Here is a 20753-nt window from a genome sequence, read left to right as displayed (position 1 = left end):
ACACAATTTATTAGGTTGCACATGCAAATTAACTCTCTTCATTTGGTATCTTGTTAAATCAGGGACTTCATATAAAGGGTGTTTATATAAATAAAGCACTTAGTCATTGACATATTGAATCATTTATCTTGGTCGCCCTGCACCAACTGGTATGGCAGCTATGTGCATTTGGCAACAGCACAAAGATTCAGTTAAAATTTGAAGAGGCAGGAACACTAGTGGGATATAAGGACATGCCTTTGTTCCCAGGACTTAGCCTTTCTTCAGTCGCAGTGCCCACTCTCCCAATGAACAACAGACCCAATGTGCCTTCTTCAAAAGGCATGCTGAAGCCTCTGAACAGTAGTGGTAGAATCCCTTTTCTGGCTGTTCACCATCTTTCATCTCAAACTTCATTCCATTTTATCTCTCAACTTATTCTACTGCACACACATATCCATATGGTGTGGAAATAAAGGGCAGTACTCTAGTGAGTCAGGCATCCATGCTTTTTTCACCTGAAGTCTTAATCTATGGATATGCTACACCGGAAGACATACCACGTTAAGGTCTGATTATCATTGTTTCTTTCTTGTATACATTTTTGTTGTAATGCTTTTTCGTTTGCGTAACTTGATGGGAAAGCGTAGAGTAAGTTGCATACAGTACATTAACAGGAAAATGTTTATTCTTTCTGTATGTGAAGGTAAAATATTGTACTATACAAATATTGTTGTAAAGTATTATACAAATTCTATACTACCTGTTTGACATTTACTATATGTACTAATGCAAACCCTCTTTAAGAAAATGTGATTAACTTGTTTTTTACAGTTCTGCTTCTTAGCTTGTGTGACAAAAAACACTGACGGAAATACTTCTGTTATACCCCATTAATCTCTACAGGATCTCCAGAGGGAGATTGATACCCAGACAGATATGTATCATTCACTTGATGAAAATGGACAGCGTATTGTGGCATCACTGGGAAGGACAGACAATGCTATAGTGCTGCAAAAACAACTGTACACCATGGGAAAACGCTGGCAGGACTTGTGTAAAAAAGTCAATAGTATGAGGTAAGAATCTTTTGTTTATGATTTATTTATTTATTTGAGTTTTATGTCATCACAGTATCTCACACACCTCAGGTATCTGCTCATTAAATTCCTACATGATAGTGAAAATAAATTTCACAGTTCATTACAGTAATTGAATTGCTGTATAAAGCAAAGAGATGTATCTTAATTTAACAGGTGAAACCTGATGAAATGTGCACAAAGTTACACAAAAGTCCATAGACCCTGTCAGCGTGGATACTGTGACACCAACACTAATATATACACACACAACATCTGTAGGTGGCAGAAAAGAGAGAAATTACAAATATTTTTAGAAATTTTGTGTAAGCTGTGATTTGTTGCACTGTAATCAATTTAATTATGTCATTATGAACATGGGACTGGGCACACTTTATGGATGTTGTGGCAACTTGCTTAACCATGTTTCTTACCCACTATTTTCATTATCAAAAATAAGGCATTGTAAACACACGGTCTTAAATAATGATCATGATAATGAGTCTTTATTGGTCACATATACAGTAGAGCACAGTGAAATTCTTTTCTTTGCATACCCCAGTCTGTCAGGAAGCTGGGGTCAGAGCGCAGGGTCAGCCATGATACAGCGCCCCTGGAGCAGAGAGGGTTAAGGGCTGGGGTTCAAGCCCAGCACTGCCAAGCTGCCACTGTTGGGCCCTTGAGCAAGCTGATTCTTGAGCCCTTGAACCCCCAACCTTCCGATCAGTAACCCAGAGCCTTAATCGATAAGCCACCACTACAAAGAGTATAAGTGTGAGGGTTTGAGTAGCATACTCCTATGGTTTGTACACCATTTTATACATTTAAGTATAGATTTAATATAGTTTACATTCAGAATCAGTAATGAAATGTGAACAAAAAAGTCCATGCTTATTTAATTTTTCACTGTACTGAAATTAATTATATTTTTTCTAGTGTTTCCACTAGACATGACCTATCTAGTGGAAACATGTTTAGGCTCAGTGGTAGACCCTTTGAAACATTGCGCAACAGTTGCTTATCATACACTAATGGTAAATAAATGTTATTTAAAATGTTTAGAATTTGTACGCAAACCCTTTTAGCCTTATATACATATAGCATTTACATTCAAGTTCTACTTATAAATGCTAGCATTTCGCACACAGTCAAAGCACTATGGACAGTGTAATATTAAAAATAATGAAATAATATAATAATTAAAAGAATAAAAACAAAAAGAATGTTCATGTGATGATACTCCCTATTGACATTTAAAAAAAATATTTAATTTGGTAGTCTATTTTTCAATGTTTGATTCATTTCTTTGATCATTTTTTTTTTATTTGAAAAAAGATATAATAGCCAACAGTGTGTGCTAATTATGTCTCAATGATGTTGCAGGCAGCTTGTTTGCTAGGTGTCAGCAAAACATTATTTTGGACCAATATTAATGTGTGTTCTTTTTATATTCTTCTTTTTATACCTATAAGCAACTGAATACGTATTCAGTTATTGATTATTGGCGAAGCTTGTCATTAAAATATCATCATCATAAAAACCTACCGTCATAGACCAGGCCAAACTCTGGTTTAAATCTGAATACAAAAACAGATAATGGCACTGTGTTACATCAGTTTTTTAAGACTTATATATTTAGCCGACTACTATATTTTAAAAAGTTGTCACTGTTTGAAAAAAGAAGGCTGGAAAAATCACTCTGTACCCCACTCACCCTGCCTACTACTTTTTGAACTGTTGCCAAAACCGTCAGGTTCAGGAACAGTTTTTTCCCCCAGGCTATCCACCTCATGAACAGTTAAACTGCCCCACTGAGCAATAATTACACAGTTTAGTCTTAGTCTATATATATATATATATATGTGTGTGTGTGTGTGTGTGTGTGTGTGTGTGTGTGTGTGTGTGTGTGTATCTGTATGTATGTATGTTGCGTAAGTATATGTGTGTGTGTGTGTGTGTGTGTGTGTGTGTGTATGTATATAAAATTTCCATGTAATTATTATTATTATTTTTTGTTTTTTGTTGTCTTGTTGCTGTTTTGTATTATTGTGCACTGGACGCTCTTGCCACCAAGACAAATTCCTTGTATGTGTAAGCATACTTGGCAATAAAGCTGATTCCGATTATGATTCTGGTGCATCTTCCTGTAAGAAAGTACAAACTCAGACCTCGTGCCTAGATGTATATACGATATGTAGATACACTATTCATTACATTTGAGCTATATATTATTTGCTAAGCTGTTTTTTGCCATATTTTGTCCCTTATGTTTTTCTCAGGCTTCACCTTGATGATAATATGGAACAGTGGAAGCATTTTCACCTAACCTTACAGGGTCTGCTGCAGTGGCTACAGCTTAAGAGGGAGGAGCTGGAGCAACAGAAACCAGTTGGGGGAGATGTCCCTGCTGTTTGTCAGCAACGGATAACCCATAAGGTTAATATGACATACTTTTTACTATATGTTTCTTGTCATGTTCTTGTAGTAAGACTAATTTTCAAGGCACTTTGTGGGTCGTAGTCAATATTACTTTAATATTTTGCACATATCTGTATTCAAATCTACTGACTTAAATGGAGAGATGTGCAAGGCCTGTGTGAAAATTAGACATGTGCCTTAGTTATCCTCCAAAGCTTATATATATATATATATATATATATATATATATATATATATATATATATATATATATATATATATATACATGTGCTTTTTTTGTTTTTTTATTTTTTAATAAATTTGCAAAGATTTCAAACAAACTTCTTTCATGTTGTCATTATAGGGTATTGTTTGTAGAATTTTAAGGAAAATAATGAATTTAATCCATTTTGGAATAAGGCTGTAACATAACAAAATGTGGAAAAGTGAAGCGCTGTGAATACTTTCCGGATGCACTGTATGTAGAAATGTCTGTAATTCCTAAACGGTTAATGCAATATTCATGTTAAACCTCTGGAATTAAAGCTGACAGTGTACACATTTTGTTGCTTAATTTCAAATCCATTGTGGGAGTGTACAGAGGCAAAATTATGCAAATTGTGTCACTGTCCAAATACTTACGGATTCATGTAATATGATTTGGAGACGAGTTGTTGTTTTCTTTTTAAATGTCATTTAGATACTTGCCTCATATGCCTATATCCTAAATTACATTGTGTAAATAAAAATTCTTAGTAGAAATAAATAAATTAGGGGATGTTTCTTGTACTTTGGAGCAACTTATTCTCTGAACTGTACAGCTACATATACACATACCCTCACTATGCATATTGTTGTGATGTTATGAGAAAAAAAAAAAAAAAACCTGAAGAGACAACACTGAAATTGTGAATATTCCAGTAAATAGAATTTATCATTGTGTCACAGGAATTCAAGATGGAGCTGAGTGCAAAAGAGCCTTCAATAAATCGAGCACTTGATAATGTGAAGAGTTTTCTGTTTGAGATGCCTGGTGAAGAAAGCGAACAGCCACATGTTGAAAGAGGTATTCCTTTTTTTTGTCATAAACAGGAAACAAACCCCAGTTTAATACACGGGAGACATTTAATCTTCCTGTAATATAATATGCATGTGTGCAGTATATTGACTTTTTGCAAATTATGTAATGAGTGTGTTTTTATTCAGTTATATGTAATTATATGGTGGGAGTACAAATTGTTTCTTTTGTTTCTAAACTTATCTAGGAACATGCGTTAATTTGACTATGAAGAACAGAAATGTAAAACAGGCTTCCAGTGTGAGCCAGGCAAGACTTCCGCACTTAGGGGAAAGGTGGATAGAACTAAGCACACCTGTATCGTTACATATAATGCTTAAAGAAGTATTTTTTTTCTCCCTATGTATTCTCCAGTTGTCAGCTCAGAGGAAAGAATTCAAAATGTCGAACGCATTTTGCGCAAGGAAGCAGAGGATGTAAGCAAACTTTGGAGGAACCTAAGTACAGCTGCAGCAGACTGGCAGCAACAGCTGGAGCTAGCTTTGCAGGGGCTGATGGAACTTCAAGATACAGCGGATCAGTTAGAAATCAAGCTTCAACAAGCTGAAATTAAAAACAATTCTTGGGACCCAGTTGGAGACTTGCTTGTTGACAGTTTAAGTGACCAAATCAGCATGGTTAAGGTTAGTGTTTGGCATCACACTATACTGCTATACAACATTCAACGATGAAAGAGTGAGATAATTAAATAAAATTATTGGGGTCAAACTGTTAGTAGCGCACATTGTAACTGATCGTAACTGTTTCAGAGGACAGGTTTAATGATGGTTAGAGGAGTTTGCAAATAGCCCCTACAATTATTTTACTGCATATACATCTTTCTTATTAATGCCAAAAGGAGACAATAACTAAACATTTTGAGACTGCCATATTGAGATGTATCAGATGCTATGTGACTATTCTATAGTTTTACGTTAATGATCTTTAAAGCTTTGGTTTTCAGTAGTTGAATAATATATTTGATGGCCTGTTTAATAGGTACAAATGCTTGATATCGACACTGATTGCTTATTTTATCAGGTAAATTTACTGTATAGGTCACTTTGTAGGTTAGAAATACTGACTGTAGACCATCTGTTATGCATATTTTGTCATCCATCCTCAACCTCATCCATCAGCAGAAAGGGATCACAGGACCACCTCAGACAATTGGTTGGTGGACCATTCTTAGCACAACAGTGATAACTTAGTAATATGTATGGTGCTAGTATGGATTAGTGTTGCTGGGATCTGGACAGCAGATAATTCCTTTCCATTTATGGATGGGGCCAGCATATCACCACAGTACAAAATGCAAATAAACTGTACAAAATGACATGCAGCAGGTGTACCTGATAAAATAGTTATTCAGTACAGCTACATGGTAGGTGTACCTAATAATAAAGAAATAACTGAGTGTCAGATGTGCTTATATAAATATGAAGGTACTGTTGCTAAAAACTGAAATCATGGCTATGTGTGAGCTTTCCTTCAAGTATGTTACACTGCCTCATGATGTAAAATAAGAAGCAGTTTAAAAAGATGCAGCTTGCAGCTTCACATGATATAGAGCCCAACACCTGTTAAGGGGCCCATATCAGTTAAGCATGGATGTTTTGTAGATATAATTCTGAAAAAGAAAAAACAAACAAACCTGACAGCATGAAATTTAAATGTTATGCAAGATTTCTCTGCTAAGGACAATAGTCATTCTTGTTTATTGCAAGTCTGCTTTTGAAAATGCACACCATTTACAGAGGGACATTTTCAAAGTCGGTAAGCTGCTGTAAGATGTTAATTACATAGTTCATGTTAATCTAATTTCCCTCCACCTTTCTATGATTATGATCCAGGATTTCCAGGATTCAATCGCTCCGATCCAGGATGATGTAAATCGAGTCAACAAATTAGTCTCTCAGTTTAGAATGCCTGGTATTCAACTGTCTCCAGAAAACCTGAAGAGAAGTGATGATCTCAATAGGCGATGGAGACTTCTGCAGGTATACATATATATATTTTTTAAAAATTTGCCAGCTAAGTTTGCTTAAGGAGGTAAATTTTTTTACATGTGGATACAACCATTTTTTATTTACATTTTAAAACAAAAACAAGGCTATTCAAGGTAGTATAGGCAAGGCAAGACATGGACTTTTCTAAAATACCAGAATGGTACAATGTTGCGAACACAAAGGCTGGGACGCGGGGAGGCATTTTCCATTGGGGTTGCTTGAATTTTAAGTAGCATATATGGAGCGTGCACTATGACATCACAACCGAGTGATAATCAGATCCTTTTTCTTTTAATAAAGAATATGTGTTGATCACAATGATGAATATCACAGCATGGTTACATTTTCTAATCTGAAGTTAATTAACTGTCTATTAAAGCATGGCTCTGACAATAGTTTACAACTGTAACATAAATTATTTTTTATAAATGAGTTAATATTAATGCAGTCTTTCTAATAAATTATCATTCATATAGTAACAGCCCATTTACATAACCTAAGCATAATAATAAATGCATTAAAATGTGTTGTTGTTTAACAAAGAAAAGAACAATCACTAAGGATGTGTTCTATAAGGAGACATTTATTTACATTTATGGAAGGAGTCTCGAGTGTACAAGTCAGTTGTTCCTGACACAGAGGTGTTATTAATAACATTATAGTAGACATATAAAATTATTCCCATACCAGGATCACCTTTTTCTCACATTTCTCATGTCACCGAGAAGCAGGAAAGTACAAACTCCTCCGTCCTATCATAAGCCAATTTTCCATCCACTTTTTGCGCTTTTCTATTATTGACAAAATGAAAGTACGTTAAAAAATTTTTGCAAAATTTGCTGTCTTCCGCATATTTCATTCAAATTGGCCTTTTACCGATACAGTGGTGTGCGTGGTCATCCTTACAACAAAAATAAATTATTGCATAAGTTTTGGTCCATCACCGAAGAAATCTGCCCTTGAGCCATTTCCAATTCTAATAAAGAAAAATTAATGCAGCATTATATCAGGCTGCCAAATGTAGCATAGGCCAATGAAAATTTATACCATAATTCCTTGGTGCATCTTGTGCCACAGGTTTAAGGTGTGCTGGTTGGCACGCACATTCCTATTCTTCTGCTGACAGATGGATAAATTCTGTCGTGACACTTTTTGTTTTCTTTGAATACCATTTCTCTCGACAAAAACTTACAAAAGATTGTCGACACTTGTGAAATTTTGTCGACGTTTTGTGTTTCCATCAGCTATATCAGTAAACATTTCGATGCGCTAAACCTTTTTTCACAAAAATAAATCCTTGGATGGAAACGTAGCTATGTTCAGAATTCGGTTACTCAAATAAGGAATATCCTCCAGTCATTGGTGCCGTTCCTTGTGTACATTTTTAATGCTAAATAGCTCCCGGTTCCCTATGTTATAGTTTGAGTTTCTTGGGTTTTCCATTCAGGTGAGACATCAAAGGAGCTTCAATGGTGCTAAAACCTTGGATGAATTGCCAATAGAAATAGGCAATCCCCAGAAACATTTGTGGTTCCTTTGTTGTTTGGGGTTGTGGCCAATAGGTTACTGCTTCCAACTTGGATTTATCCATCTCAACTACCTGTTTTTCCAGGATGTACCCAAGGAACTTGACTGAGGTACAATGAAACACATTTTTCCAATTTCACTAGATAGACATAATCTGAACATAACCTTTCTCTGAGGGTGCGAATATCAATATATCATCAATGTACACACAAAATGGTTTAGGAAATCTCTTAGGACCTTATTGATGAAGGCCTAAAATATGGAAGGAGCATTAACTAGCCCATTTGGCATGACAAGCTACTCGTAATGAACACAGTCTGCTACTCATCATCTTCTCATATGTGAGTGCGCTTATATGAGCTCCTTATGTCCAACTTTTTAGCTCCTCTTACTTGTTCCAAGGCTGATGGTATTAGAGGACTGTACTTGACTGTGATGGAATTTAGGCCTTGGTAACCTGTGCCAGGCCAAAGACTGACATATTTTTCTCTACACAAAGAAGTAACCAGCTACTGCAGGTAAAGTAGAGGGCTGGATTTCAATTCAATTCAATTCAATTTTATTTGTATAGCACTTTTTACAATAGACATTGCCTCAAAGCAGCTGTACAGAAATATCAACACGGTATGCAGATATTAAAGGTGCGAATTTATCCCAACTGAGCAAGCCACTGAGTGGCGACAGTGGCAAGGAAAAACTCCCTAAGATGTTTTAAGAGGAAGAAACCTTGAGAGGAACCAGACTCAGAAGGGAACCCATCCTCATCTGGGTAACAACAGATAATGTGAAAAAGTTCATTATTGACTTATATGAAGTCTGTATGGCCTTAGAAGCAGCCGTAGTCCAGCAGTCTGGAATTGGAGTAGATTAGAGCTCCATCCAGAGGCAGGACATCCGAAACGGATCAGGCAGGTCCGGAAATCAGAAAGGATCTGGATCTCTAGTATCTCCATAAAATCGTGTGTGGCTCGGCAGAAGGAGAGAGGGAGAGAAAAGATTATTAGGACTGGGAATTAGCATAATAGAAAGTCTAGTCAGGGTAGGCTTGAGTAAACAAATACGTTTTAAGCCTAGACTTAAACACTGAGACTGTGTCTGAGTCCCGAACACTAATTGGAAGACTGTTCCATAACTGTGGGGCTCTATAAGAGAAAGCTCTTCCCCCTGCTGTAGCCTTCACTATTCGAGGTACTGTCAAATAGCCTGCATCTTTTGATCTAAGTAGGCGTGGCGGATCATAGAAAACCAAAAGGTCGCTTAGATACTGTGGCGTGAGACCATTTAGTGCTTTATAAATTAATAAAAGTATTTTATAATCAATGCGAGATTTCACTGGGAGCCAGTGCAGTGTGGATAAGATCGGGGTGATGTGGTCGTATCTTCTATTTCTAGTTAGGACTCTAGCAGCTGCATTCTGGACTAACTGGAGCTTGTTTATGCTCCTACTGGAACATCCAGACAGTAAGGCATTACAGTAATCTAATCTAGAGGTGACGAATGCATGAACTAGTATTTCTGCATCATGTTGTGACAATATATTTCTTATCTTAGAAATATTTCTGAGATGAAAGAAAACTATCCTAGTAATATTATCTACATGAGCATCAAATGATAGACTGAAGTCAATAATTACTCCAAGGTCTTTTACTACTGTACATGATGAAACAGAAAGATGAAACAGAGTAACCATGTGATCAGAAAGCTTGTTTCTAGCTACATGTGGTCCTAATACAAGTATTTCTGTTTTATCAGAATTAAGTAAAAGGAAGTTAGTTAACATCCAACGTCTAATGTCCTTTACACAATCCTCAACTTTACTAAGCTGCTGTCTGTCCTCTGGCTTCGCTGAAACATACAACTGAGTATTCAATTCAGTTTTATTTGTATAGCGCTTTTTACAATAGACATTGTCTCAAAGCAGCTTTACAGAAATATGAACACGGTATACAGATATTAAAGGTGTGAATTTATCCCAACTGAGCAAGCCACTGAGTGGCGACGGTGGCAAGGAAAAACTCCCTAAGATGTTTTAAGAGGAAGAAACCTTGAGAGGAACCCGACTCAGAAGGGAACCCATCCTCATCTGGGTAACAACAGTTAGTGTGAAAAAGTTCATTATGGATTTATATGAAGTCTGTATGGCCTTAGGAGCAGCCGTAGTCCCAGCAGTCTGGAATTAGAGAAGATTTGAGCTCCATCCAGAGGCAGAAAGGATCTGGATCTCTAGTATCTCCATAAATTCGTGTGGGGCTCGGCGAAAGGAGAGAGGGAGAAAAAAGATTATTATGACTGCGAAGTAGTAGAACAGAATCTAGTCAGGGTAGGTTTGAGTAAACAAATACGTTTTAAGCCTAGACTTAAACACTGAGACTGTGTCTGAGTCCCGAACACTAATTGGAAGACTGTTCCATAACTGTGGGGCTCTATAAGCGAAAGCTCTCCCCCCTGCTGTAGCCTTCACTATTCGAGGTACCGTCAAATAGCCTGCATCTTTTGATCTAAGTAGGCGTGGCGGATCATATAAAACCAAAAGGTCGCTTAGATATTGTGGCGCGAGACCATTTAGTGCTTTATAGGTTAATAAAAGTATTTTATAGTTAATGTGGGATTCCACTGGGAGCCAATGCAGTATTGATAATATTGGTGTGATATGGTCGTATCTTCTAGTTCTAGTTAGGACTCTAGCAGCTGCATTCTGGACTAACTGGAGCTTATTTATATTCCTACTGGAACATCCAGACAGTAAGGCATTACAGTAATCTAATCTAGAGGTGACAAATGCATGAACTAGTATTTCCGCATCATGTAGTGACAATATGTTTCTTATTTTAGAAATATTTCTGAGATGAAAGAAAGCTATCCTAGTAATATTATCTACATGAGCATCAAATGATAGGCTGGAGTCAATAATCACTCCAAGGTCTTTAACTGCTGTACATGATGAAACAGAAAGACCATCCAGAGTAACCATGTGATCAGAAAGATTACTTCTAGCTACACGTGGGCCTAATAAAAGTATTTCTGTTTTATCAGAATTAAGTAGAAGGAAGTTAGTTAACATCCAACGTCTAATGTCCTTTACACAATCCTCAACTTTACTAAGCTTCTGTCTGTCCTCTGGCTTCGCTGAAACATACAACTGTGTATCATCAGCATAACAGTGGAAGCTAATTCCATGTTTACGAATAATTTGACCTAGGGGTAGCATATATGAAGCAGTGGGCCTAAAACAGAACCCTGTGGAACTCCAAAAGTAACCTCAGTATGCGTGGAGAAGTCTCCATTTACATCTACGAACTGATAACGATCGGTCAGATAAGACCTGAGCCAGGAGAGGACTGTTCCCTTAATGCCAACAACATTTTTTAATCTATCAAGGAGAATAGTATGATCTATAGTATCAAAAGCTGCACTAAGGTCGAGTAACACAAGCAGCGAGACACAACCCTGATCAGAGGCCAGTAGTAGGTCGTTTACTACTTTAACTAACGCTGTCTCTGTGCTATGATAAGGTCTAAATCCTGACTGATACATTTCATAAATGTTATTCCTATGTAAGTACGAGCACAACTGCTTTGCTACAACCTTTTCTCAGATCTTAGAGAGGAAGGGGAGATTTGATATTGGCTTATAGCTGGACAGTTGAGAGGGGTCAAGATCAGGTTTTTTAATCAGGGGTTTAATAACTGCTTATTTAAGTGATTTAGGTACATAGCCAGTGCTAAGGGAAGAATTGATTATATTTAAAAGTGGTTCAATTACTCCAGGACAAATCTGTTTAAAGAAGCATGCAGGCACAGGATCTAGTATGCAAGTTGACGAATTGGCTGAAGAGATCAATGAAGCTAGTTCGGTTTCTCTAAGCGGAGCAAAACACTCTAAACATCGATCTGATATTGCTACATTATCATCTAATGGGTTTGATACAGTACTGTCTGGTTTTAATTTAATAGCCTGAATTTCACATCTAATATTTTCAACATTACCAATGAAAAATTTCATGAAATCTTCACTGCTATGTAATGATGGAGTGTTTCTCTCTGTAGTGGTTTTATTCCTAGTTAATTTTGCTACTGTGTTGAATAGAAATCTAGAATTGTTTTTGTTATCTCCTATTAAGGTGGAGAGAGAGATTTTTCTAGCATCGCTAAGAGATTTTCTATATTTCAGGAGGCTCTCCTTCCACGCTGTTTGGAATATCACCAGTTTGGTTTGACGCCATTTACGTTCTAATTGGCGAGTTGTCTGTTTTAAGGTACGCGTTTGATCGTTATACCTAATTATTTAGGTCTCTAATTATCTCTAATTATTTTTCTTTTGAGTGGAGCCACTCTATCTAGCGTGTAGCGGAGTGTTGACTCCAAGCTTTCAGTCGCCTGATCGAGTTCTATCGGATCTGACGGTGATCCAAATCTAACTGATGTCTCTGGGAGGTTATTTATGAAGCTCAGTGCAGTAGCTGATGTGAAAGTACGTTTTACGCAGTAGCAAGGCGAGGTGGAAATATTATGATCAATATGTATTATGAACGAGATAAGATAACGGTCTGAGACAACTTCAGACTGCGGAAAAATTATAATATTTTCTATACTTAATCCGTATGTTAGTATGAGGTCAAGAGTGTGACCACCATTATGAGTAGGCCCGATTACGTTCTGATTAATCCCTACTGAATCTAAGATGGACACAACCGCTATTCTCAGAGGGTCTTCCAGGTTATCAAAATGAATATTAAAATCACCGATGATTAATGCTTTATCTACAGACACAACCAGGTTTGAGATAAAGTCTGCAAATTCAATAAGAAATTCAGTATATGGCCCTGGGGGTCTGTAAATAATAATTAGAGGAATTGACTTATTTTTTGTGGATTAGAGGAATTGACTTGACTTAACAAGGATTTAACCTTGTTCTAGTGCCTCAGTTATGTACTCTTCCACAGCTTTTGTTTCAGGGATGGATTTAGCTGCTTTGGACTTGCTGAGGAGATTGAGGTATTGTTCTGGCGCATCCACCTCCTTCTTAATTTCTGCATAGCAATACAGGGAAGACGAAAAAGAACTCAATGAAATCAGCTAACCTCCATTTCAGGATATTGAGGGGTTATGGAGTGTGCAGCAGTGTGGGATTTTGAGCAGACCAGGTGACCATAAAGGAGAAGGTTTTAATGTGTAATGCTCCTCTGCACATTTAGGGATTGCTGCATTTGATGACTTTACCATTTCCCAGGACTCCCATTCAGCACTTTAACAATTAGGAAGCTTTAAAGAATAACCAGGGGGACATTGAGCATTTTTATGACATTTTCATCCATGATGTTTCCTTCTGCCCCAGAGTTAATTTATGCTGTAAAATATTAGTAGGTTTATTATTGTTTTTCTGGCAGGATTATTCTTCTACTACTATCGTGGGTAGGATATTTTTGCTCACCTGATCACGTTGTGTCCGAACATTTGGCCGTACATCGCATTTAGCTCTGAAATGTCACTTTCTTCCAAAGTAAAGGCACATTATACTTCTTTCTGGTGTTCTATTTCTTTTGAGAGAATTAGACGCTCCACTTCCATGGATTCCTCCTCATAGGTGGCTTCAAAGGGGGCTGTATGTGGGTACAGGACAAAGAGCATGGTCTTTGTGCTTTAAGAAGGTTACCTGTGCTTCACAGCTCTCACAGTGTTTATCAACAATCATGCTGTCATCAACAATCATACTGTTGTTTTCCTTATCTGATCTGTTCATTGTCTGGTTGTTAGAACGCCAGTGGTTTCTTTCTTCTTCAGGACGTTCCAAATTGATGTTTGGCCTATGCCCAGTACATGTGCATTGGCTCCCAGTATTCTTGGTCGCTTGAAAAATGGGTGGGTTCAAACAGTGGCATGCTCTAAATTGTGTAACACATGAAGATGTAATATACATATTGGGATTTGAAAGCTGGAATTCTGATCTATCCTCTCATTCATCTTTTGATCCCAAACCCAAATGTCTTCAATGTACATCATACACAAACGTACTGGACTTGCCCTTTCAATACTTTCAGAGGTGACTATACAGAGTGCTGTATTTGCTACACTGTTCATCTGATTTGGATGTAAAGACTCTGAAATTAAAGCTGAAAGTATGTACTTTGAGGTGGTATGTATCCTCTTTATAGGAATCTTTGCCATTATTCCTCTGCCAAACCAAAGGTTTTCAGTGGGATTTAAATCCAGGGACTGAAATGTCCACTCAACAAATTTCAGGATGGATCCCTGAAACAAGCTTTGTATGACTTGGATGTATTTTTGGGATCATTGTCTTGCTGGAATGTCCTGTGGTAACCAAGTTTCAATTTACACATTGATGGCATCACCTTATCCAAAATAGCCTGGTGTTTTAAAGAATACATGATGCCAGGTTACAGGTTTGCCAGTTCTTGTGGCAGCAAAACACACCCTCAACAGGACTGACCCACTTTCATGCTTGACTATGGGGATAGTGTTCTTTTTGTCATAAGCGTTGCCTTTCTTACATCAGACATATTGCTGATTCATGGGTTCGAGTTTAGTTTCATCACTCCATAAAACTGTCTCCCAGAACTCCACAGCCTATACAAAGTACTTCTTGTGTATACAACTTTTTTTATGTTCTTCTTGGTCAAGAATGTACTGTAGCAAGGTGTCTGGGCAAGACCTTGTTTGTTTCATGTTCTTCTTATAGATTTAACCAATACTTTTGTATTACTTACATACATACTGCAAGTGAAATTCAATAACCAAATGCAATTGTACAGATTTGCCATAGATTTATGTACAACAAAACTAAATTAACATATGGCAACAATGGGGCACACCTCAAATTAATGCCCAAAAGGAGGAGATGGTCCTTGCAAAGTGGTATCTCACAGCTGGGGCTGGCATCCAGACCATCTATAGGCCATGGTAATGACATCCACCACCTAGTGGGCTAGCTTTCCTTAGACAATGGTTTCCCTGATTTCCTTCCTCTGCGGCAGATGCAAAAAGTTGCCTGGTATAAATAGTACTGTAGGTTGAGTACAAGGCTAAACTGCAAAATCCTCCAGGACAATTCTGAGATAGCTTCCATTTTTTTTAAAGAAACCTCCACTTCTGATCATTTAATTCACTCCTGACAGGCAGGTCTTTGATGTTTTTGTCCTGTCTGTCAGGAGTGAATTAAATGATCAGGCTAATAGAATCTGTGGCACTCTTCTATGCAACAATTTTAGATGTCCCACATGCAGATTTATTAACACGGCCAATAAAATTACAGGCCCTAAAGGCAACCTCTGCTTTCTCAGATGGTGAAGTGCAGTCTCCACAGGGGACTGGGATAGATTGAGCTGCATTTTTCAGGTTTATATCCAGTTCCAGCTCCTCCCTCTCAGAATCGGCCATGGTTTTAAGATTTTGAGATTGTATATTTGTAATGCATATCGACTGTCTGTTCACCTGACTTCAAAGTTCACTTCCCTGACTCGCTGTGTCACCTCAAAGCACCTTTGCCTATTTTGAGTCATTTAGAACTTGATGTGGGTAATAATAGGAGCACTTGGTCTCACAGTGAAAACTTGCGTACAGTGGCTGAGCACCCCTGTTGTATAGCCGGAACTGACATTCTTGAGTTTGTACTATCATCAGCCAGCCACACACAGGAGCTCGTCGCAAGATTTCTGACCAGGGAGTCAGAAGAATAGTCAGAAGAGTAGCCCAATAACCAAGGACCACTCAGAAAGAGCTCCAGAAACACTTGGAGGTAGCAGGTGCCATCGTCACAGAGAAAACAATAGGCAATGCACTCCACTGCTCACACTCACCCCACAAGACTCCATTACTAAAGAAAAGGCATGTCGATGCTCATTTAAAGTTTGCTACAACTCATTTGGACTAGCCTATGAAATACTGGGAGAGTGTAGTCTGATCAGACGAGAGCAAAATTGAACGTTTTGGCTCTCATACTACACACTATGTTTGGAGAAGAAATGGCACTGCACATCACCCTAAAAACACTATACCAACAGTGAAGTGTGGAGGTGGAAGCATCGTGGTGTGGGGTTGTTTTCCATCGCATGGTACTGGCAGACTTCATATAATTGAAGGAATGATGAATGGAGCCCTTTACCGGGAGATTCTTGAGAAGAATCTGCTGCCATCCACCAGGATGATGAAGATGAGATTTGGGTGGACTTCCAGCAGGACGACGATCCAAAGCATACAGCAAAGGAAACTGGTTTCAGAGAAAATAAATCAAGGTGTTAAAATGTCTAAAATCACCTGACTCGAATCCAATTGAACAAGATTTAAAGAAAATATGTTTAGACGAATGGGCCAAAATCACACCTGAATACTGCGGCCGAGCAATTTCTTCATTCGTCTTGAAGCTGTCATTACAAACAAAGGCTTCTCCACTAAGTATTAAATAAATTTCAGTTAGCGTGTTCAATACTTTTTTCCTGCGTCATTGCACCTTATTACACATCACTTTATTTATGGGACTATAATATTTGGATTTTTTTTTTTATGTGTGTGAATTTCTTGAGTTAATACTGATGTCTTGTGAAAATTTCATGGGAAGAGCCTCATTGGAAATATATTTCCTGAAAAAAATGTTGATGCGTTCAATACTTATTTCCCCCATGTATCATGAAGCATGCATGACAGAAAAGTTATACCCTGGTCAGTCAGAATCTCTTTTGGGATACCAAAGCTGGAAATTCATCTGAAGTGTACCCTCACAACACTGCATGTAAGATGTTGCAAAGAGGCACAGCATCTTTGTATTGTGTTCCATAGTCCAGTAGGACTAGCACAAAGCGATGCCCTTTTGCACGCTGTTCTAAAGGTCCATTCCAGTTCTTTCTAAGGTGACCAGAATAACCTATCTGTGATGATCACAAAATATGGGTAGGACAATGAAGCATTTAGCCAGACTCGCTGACCATCAATTACTTGGTCACTTTATTCCTTAGGGGAAATCAAGGGCCAGTGGTATGCTCCAAGGGGAAATTCTAGAGAGGAATCACTTGGTTGGTAGGGGGCGCAAGCCTTCCCACCCTCTGGGTCTTCCTGATGCGGAGCCAACACCAAAGGCCCAGGCAATGCCTCCACAGTCAGTGCTGCACAAATCTCGCTATACTACAGTATGACCCATCCACTAACATACATTATAAGAGCCCCTGAAATCTTTGGCCAGTTCTTCCCAAAATCAGTGGATGAGTAAGGTGATCACAAAACACCCCCTCTAAATGATACTTTTGTCCTCAGAACTTAATAATGACAGGCACCAGCAGTTATTCATGAGTATCCCCATGAACACACCTCAGGTTCACCTGATCAGGTAAGGAGAGAATCGGAGGGATCAGGAAAGAAGAGGGACGCATTGAAACCTGTACAAGGGAGAGGAGGTTTTGTCTTAATATTTGTCCTCTTGCATGATTGTAGATTTTAATTTCAAACTAGTGCATTTGTATCGAAAATTTCAGGTTTTTATTACAGTACCTGTAAAATCTAGTGACCAGAGCAAACTGTCACAGAATACGTTTGCTGTAGGTTCTGTCAGTCACTTGGTTATTTCTACCACAAAATTATTACATATCTGTAAGTGAAATATCTTTGTCAGTGTGAGTACATCACTATACTGCACTGTGCACACAAAGATCAGACAAAGGTCACAAAGATACCAAAAACATACAATGGTACAATTTTGCACCTTCTTTTTGCACATATGCTATGATCACAAAAAAATAGAAAATAGAGTCCTCCTACCTTTCCGTCATTTATATCTGCTGTTGTCTTCCCTGCAGCTATTCTGAAAATTTGTATGACATTCACTCGATCCCTAACTCACTCAGTAACATGTCTTTTTTAGATATCAGTTGAAGAACATCTGTCCCAACTTATAGAGGCCCACAAAGACTTAGGACCCAATTCTCAGCATTTCCTACAAGGTTCTTGTTCTTCCTCTTCATGTTATTATTGTTGTTGTTGTTGTTGTTGTTGTTGTTGTTATTATGATGATGATCCTTCTTATTATTATTGTTGTTGATGTTGTTGTTGTTATATTGACCATGTAGATTTTTTTTTTTCTGTTTACAGTGTCTGTGCAAAGTCCTTTTGAACGCTCGGTCTCTCCAAACAGTGTTCCTTATTATATAAAGTAAGTATTCCAAAGACAAATTTCAATAATTCACTAATTCTTCCATGTAGTACATTACCAGCTGACAGAAAATAACGAACTTACTCAAAACGATTGATGTTAATACTTTAAAGCAGCTGAGATCTGCTAGCCTCCCAAGGACATCTGTTAGTCTATCACTCACTGGCCTCCTGGCAGCTTAACATGCAGTTCAAAAGATGCCCAGATGTACAATCTGATATTACTGTGAGAAGAGAAACATATAGCAATAAGATCTATGGTATGTTAGAATACATTATAATTATATACTTGCAACCATGTAAGTAAGGTTGTGTCGATTTCCTTATAAGTTCAAGTTATTAATTCCTCCTCATAGTAATTTAGAACAGTCATTCTTTGCATGTTTCACATATTCACTATGAGGTGTACTGTAGGGTATAAAATGAACCAATATACAGACCCATAATGTGTGTTTGAAAAAAAAAATCTATTTACATTTGAGCATTGGAATATATAGCATGTTAATTACATATAACATTTATATAGTGCACTGCAAGTGGTTAGTATAACCTACTTACAAGCAGATTGGAGAAATCTTTCTTATGCCCACAGCAGCATTATCAAGCAGTGGTTTTATTTTACTGTTGTATTACTGTGCTGCCCTGGATAGGTTATCAGGTGAGTGTGTGTATGTGTGTGTGTGCGTTTGACTGTTCATTTTACTTGATGGCAGGCTTATGATTTTTGCGTTTGCACAGTATGTCAAAAATGAGAGGTTGAATGTTTGTAGGATTTATATGGAATTAACATTGTAACCAGAAGAGGAACTAATTAGTTCTTTAGTTGATCCAAATAGAGTCAAGGCCACAGCAAGGTCAAATGTCTGAAATAGTTTTTCTTCAATCGTTTCCTTCCTGTTTTAAGTATATTTTAATTGTAAAAGACTTCTTGATGGTGGTGACATCGCCATTGATGCCATTGGCGTTGATTTCTACTTGTTTAGGACATTTTTATTTAAAAAAGAGTTTTGGTAACAATGATCTGGGAGCCGTAAAGGATATAGCAGTAACATTGCATTGTGGGCAATCTGGTTCTGACAGTTGTCAATGCTTGTATTCATACAGTCATTGTCACTTGTGTCAAAGATGGCAGTCAGTGTAGATTGGGCTGATTAATATGCTTTGGCTTTCATCTTCTGGCAAGGATGCAGGCTGCTGTATACTGAATTAGCTGAAGCTTGCTTAGAGAATCAGCTGGGTAGCCAGCCACTAGCATGTTGAAATAGCCCAATCTAGAAGTTATGTAAGTTTGCACTAGAATTTCAGCATTATGTTATGGTGATATTATCAATATTATATTGAATTTTAATTTATATTTGATACTGTTTCGGGTTGTCCGTCCGTCCGTCCATCCATCCGTGGATTTGAGATCCTTGTTAGTGCAGTATCTCAAGAATGATTGGTTGAGTGTTTATTTTGGTGAAGTTCTTTTACGAGAAGTGTCCTGGGATTTTTAATGACCACAGAGAGTCAAGACCTCGGTTTAACGTCTCATCAGAAAGACGGTGCTGTTTTTACAGTACAGGTGCATCTAAAAAAAAATGAGAATATCATGCAAAAGTTCATTTTTTCCTGTAATTTAATTCAGAAAGAACGTTCATATATTCTAGATTCATTACACATATAATGAAATATTTCCAGCCTATTTTTGTTTTAATCTTGATGATTATGGCTTACAGCTCATGGAAATCAAAAATCCAGCATCTCCAAATATTAGAATAAAGAATTTATAATACAGAAATGTCGACCTGAGAAGAGCTCTAATCGGCTAATTAACTCAAAACACCTGCAAAGGCAGTGCACTTGATCCATATATGTACAACATTTGTCGAACAATTTAGAAATTTCTATTCACAGAGGAAGCTGCCTAGGTGCCATTTCCATTATTAAGAGTAGCACATATAACCAAGGCATTCTGGACCTCTTCAGGGCCACAAGCAGGTCTGGTTTGATCATTGAATTCTGTGTCATGTTGAAATCAGTACACACAGCAGTAGGAAGTACAATAGACAAATCAGGCCAGTTTGGGCCAGTCCATCCTGACCAAGTGGACTTTGCCAGCGAGGCTTTGCCAGCAAGAAATATGGTTGACAGTGACTTGATTTGATACAGTGATTCAGATCTCACCACTTCTGTGTATTTACCACTCTGCCAGGTGCATACACTGCCTTTACAAGCCCTCTGCTGCACTATTATGCCTTTCTAGCAATTGTGATGCTCTCATCTAATGTAGGCTAACCATTGGTAGGCCCACTTGAGGAGTTATCATGCAAGGTGGGGAGTGGCAGCTGACCCAGTGCTGCCTTAGGCCGGCATCACACTAGTCAGTTTTTCCAGTGATCATTTACATAATTATATTTACATAATCGCCGACCAGCTGAAGGGAGACGGAGTGCGGTTTAGCATCTACCAGTGGGAGGTCGTTAATCCCTCAACTGTTTGGACTCCCTGCTGAGATAATCACTTCACCAACTGGAAAAAGGCTTCTCACATG

The 20753-nt window shown here is 37.8% G+C and overlaps 1 protein-coding gene across 12 annotated transcripts in view; it reads left to right on the top strand.

Moving 5' to 3' along the window:
• Positions 1-20753, top strand: part of dmd (dystrophin) — a 252578-nt gene that overhangs the window by 132526 nt on the left and 99299 nt on the right. For 11 of the 12 annotated variants that reach the window (XR_008384779.1, XM_053615384.1, XM_053615383.1 and 8 more), the window contains 7 exons: positions 886-1058; positions 3338-3494; positions 4425-4542; positions 4909-5177; positions 6387-6533; positions 17934-18012; positions 18161-18221. Coding sequence is in view for 11 of the 12 variants with exons in the window: in XM_053615384.1 (XP_053471359.1) it covers positions 886-1058; positions 3338-3494; positions 4425-4542; positions 4909-5177; positions 6387-6533; positions 17934-18012; positions 18161-18221 (1004 nt within the window). In the remaining variant the exon portion in view is untranslated. Of the gene's footprint in view, positions 1-222; positions 549-885; positions 1059-3337; positions 3495-4424; positions 4543-4908; positions 5178-6386; positions 6534-17933; positions 18013-18160; positions 18222-20753 lie in introns of those variants that run through there. The other variant, XM_053615391.1, reaches the window with a different exon arrangement.

The sequence above is a fragment of the Ictalurus furcatus genome, chromosome 26, assembly GCF_023375685.1.
Source record: "Ictalurus furcatus strain D&B chromosome 26, Billie_1.0, whole genome shotgun sequence".
In the NCBI taxonomy this organism is placed as follows: Eukaryota; Metazoa; Chordata; class Actinopteri; order Siluriformes; family Ictaluridae; genus Ictalurus; species Ictalurus furcatus.
The sequence above is the reverse complement of the archived record's forward strand: the minus strand, read 5'-3'. Positions and strand labels throughout refer to the sequence as shown.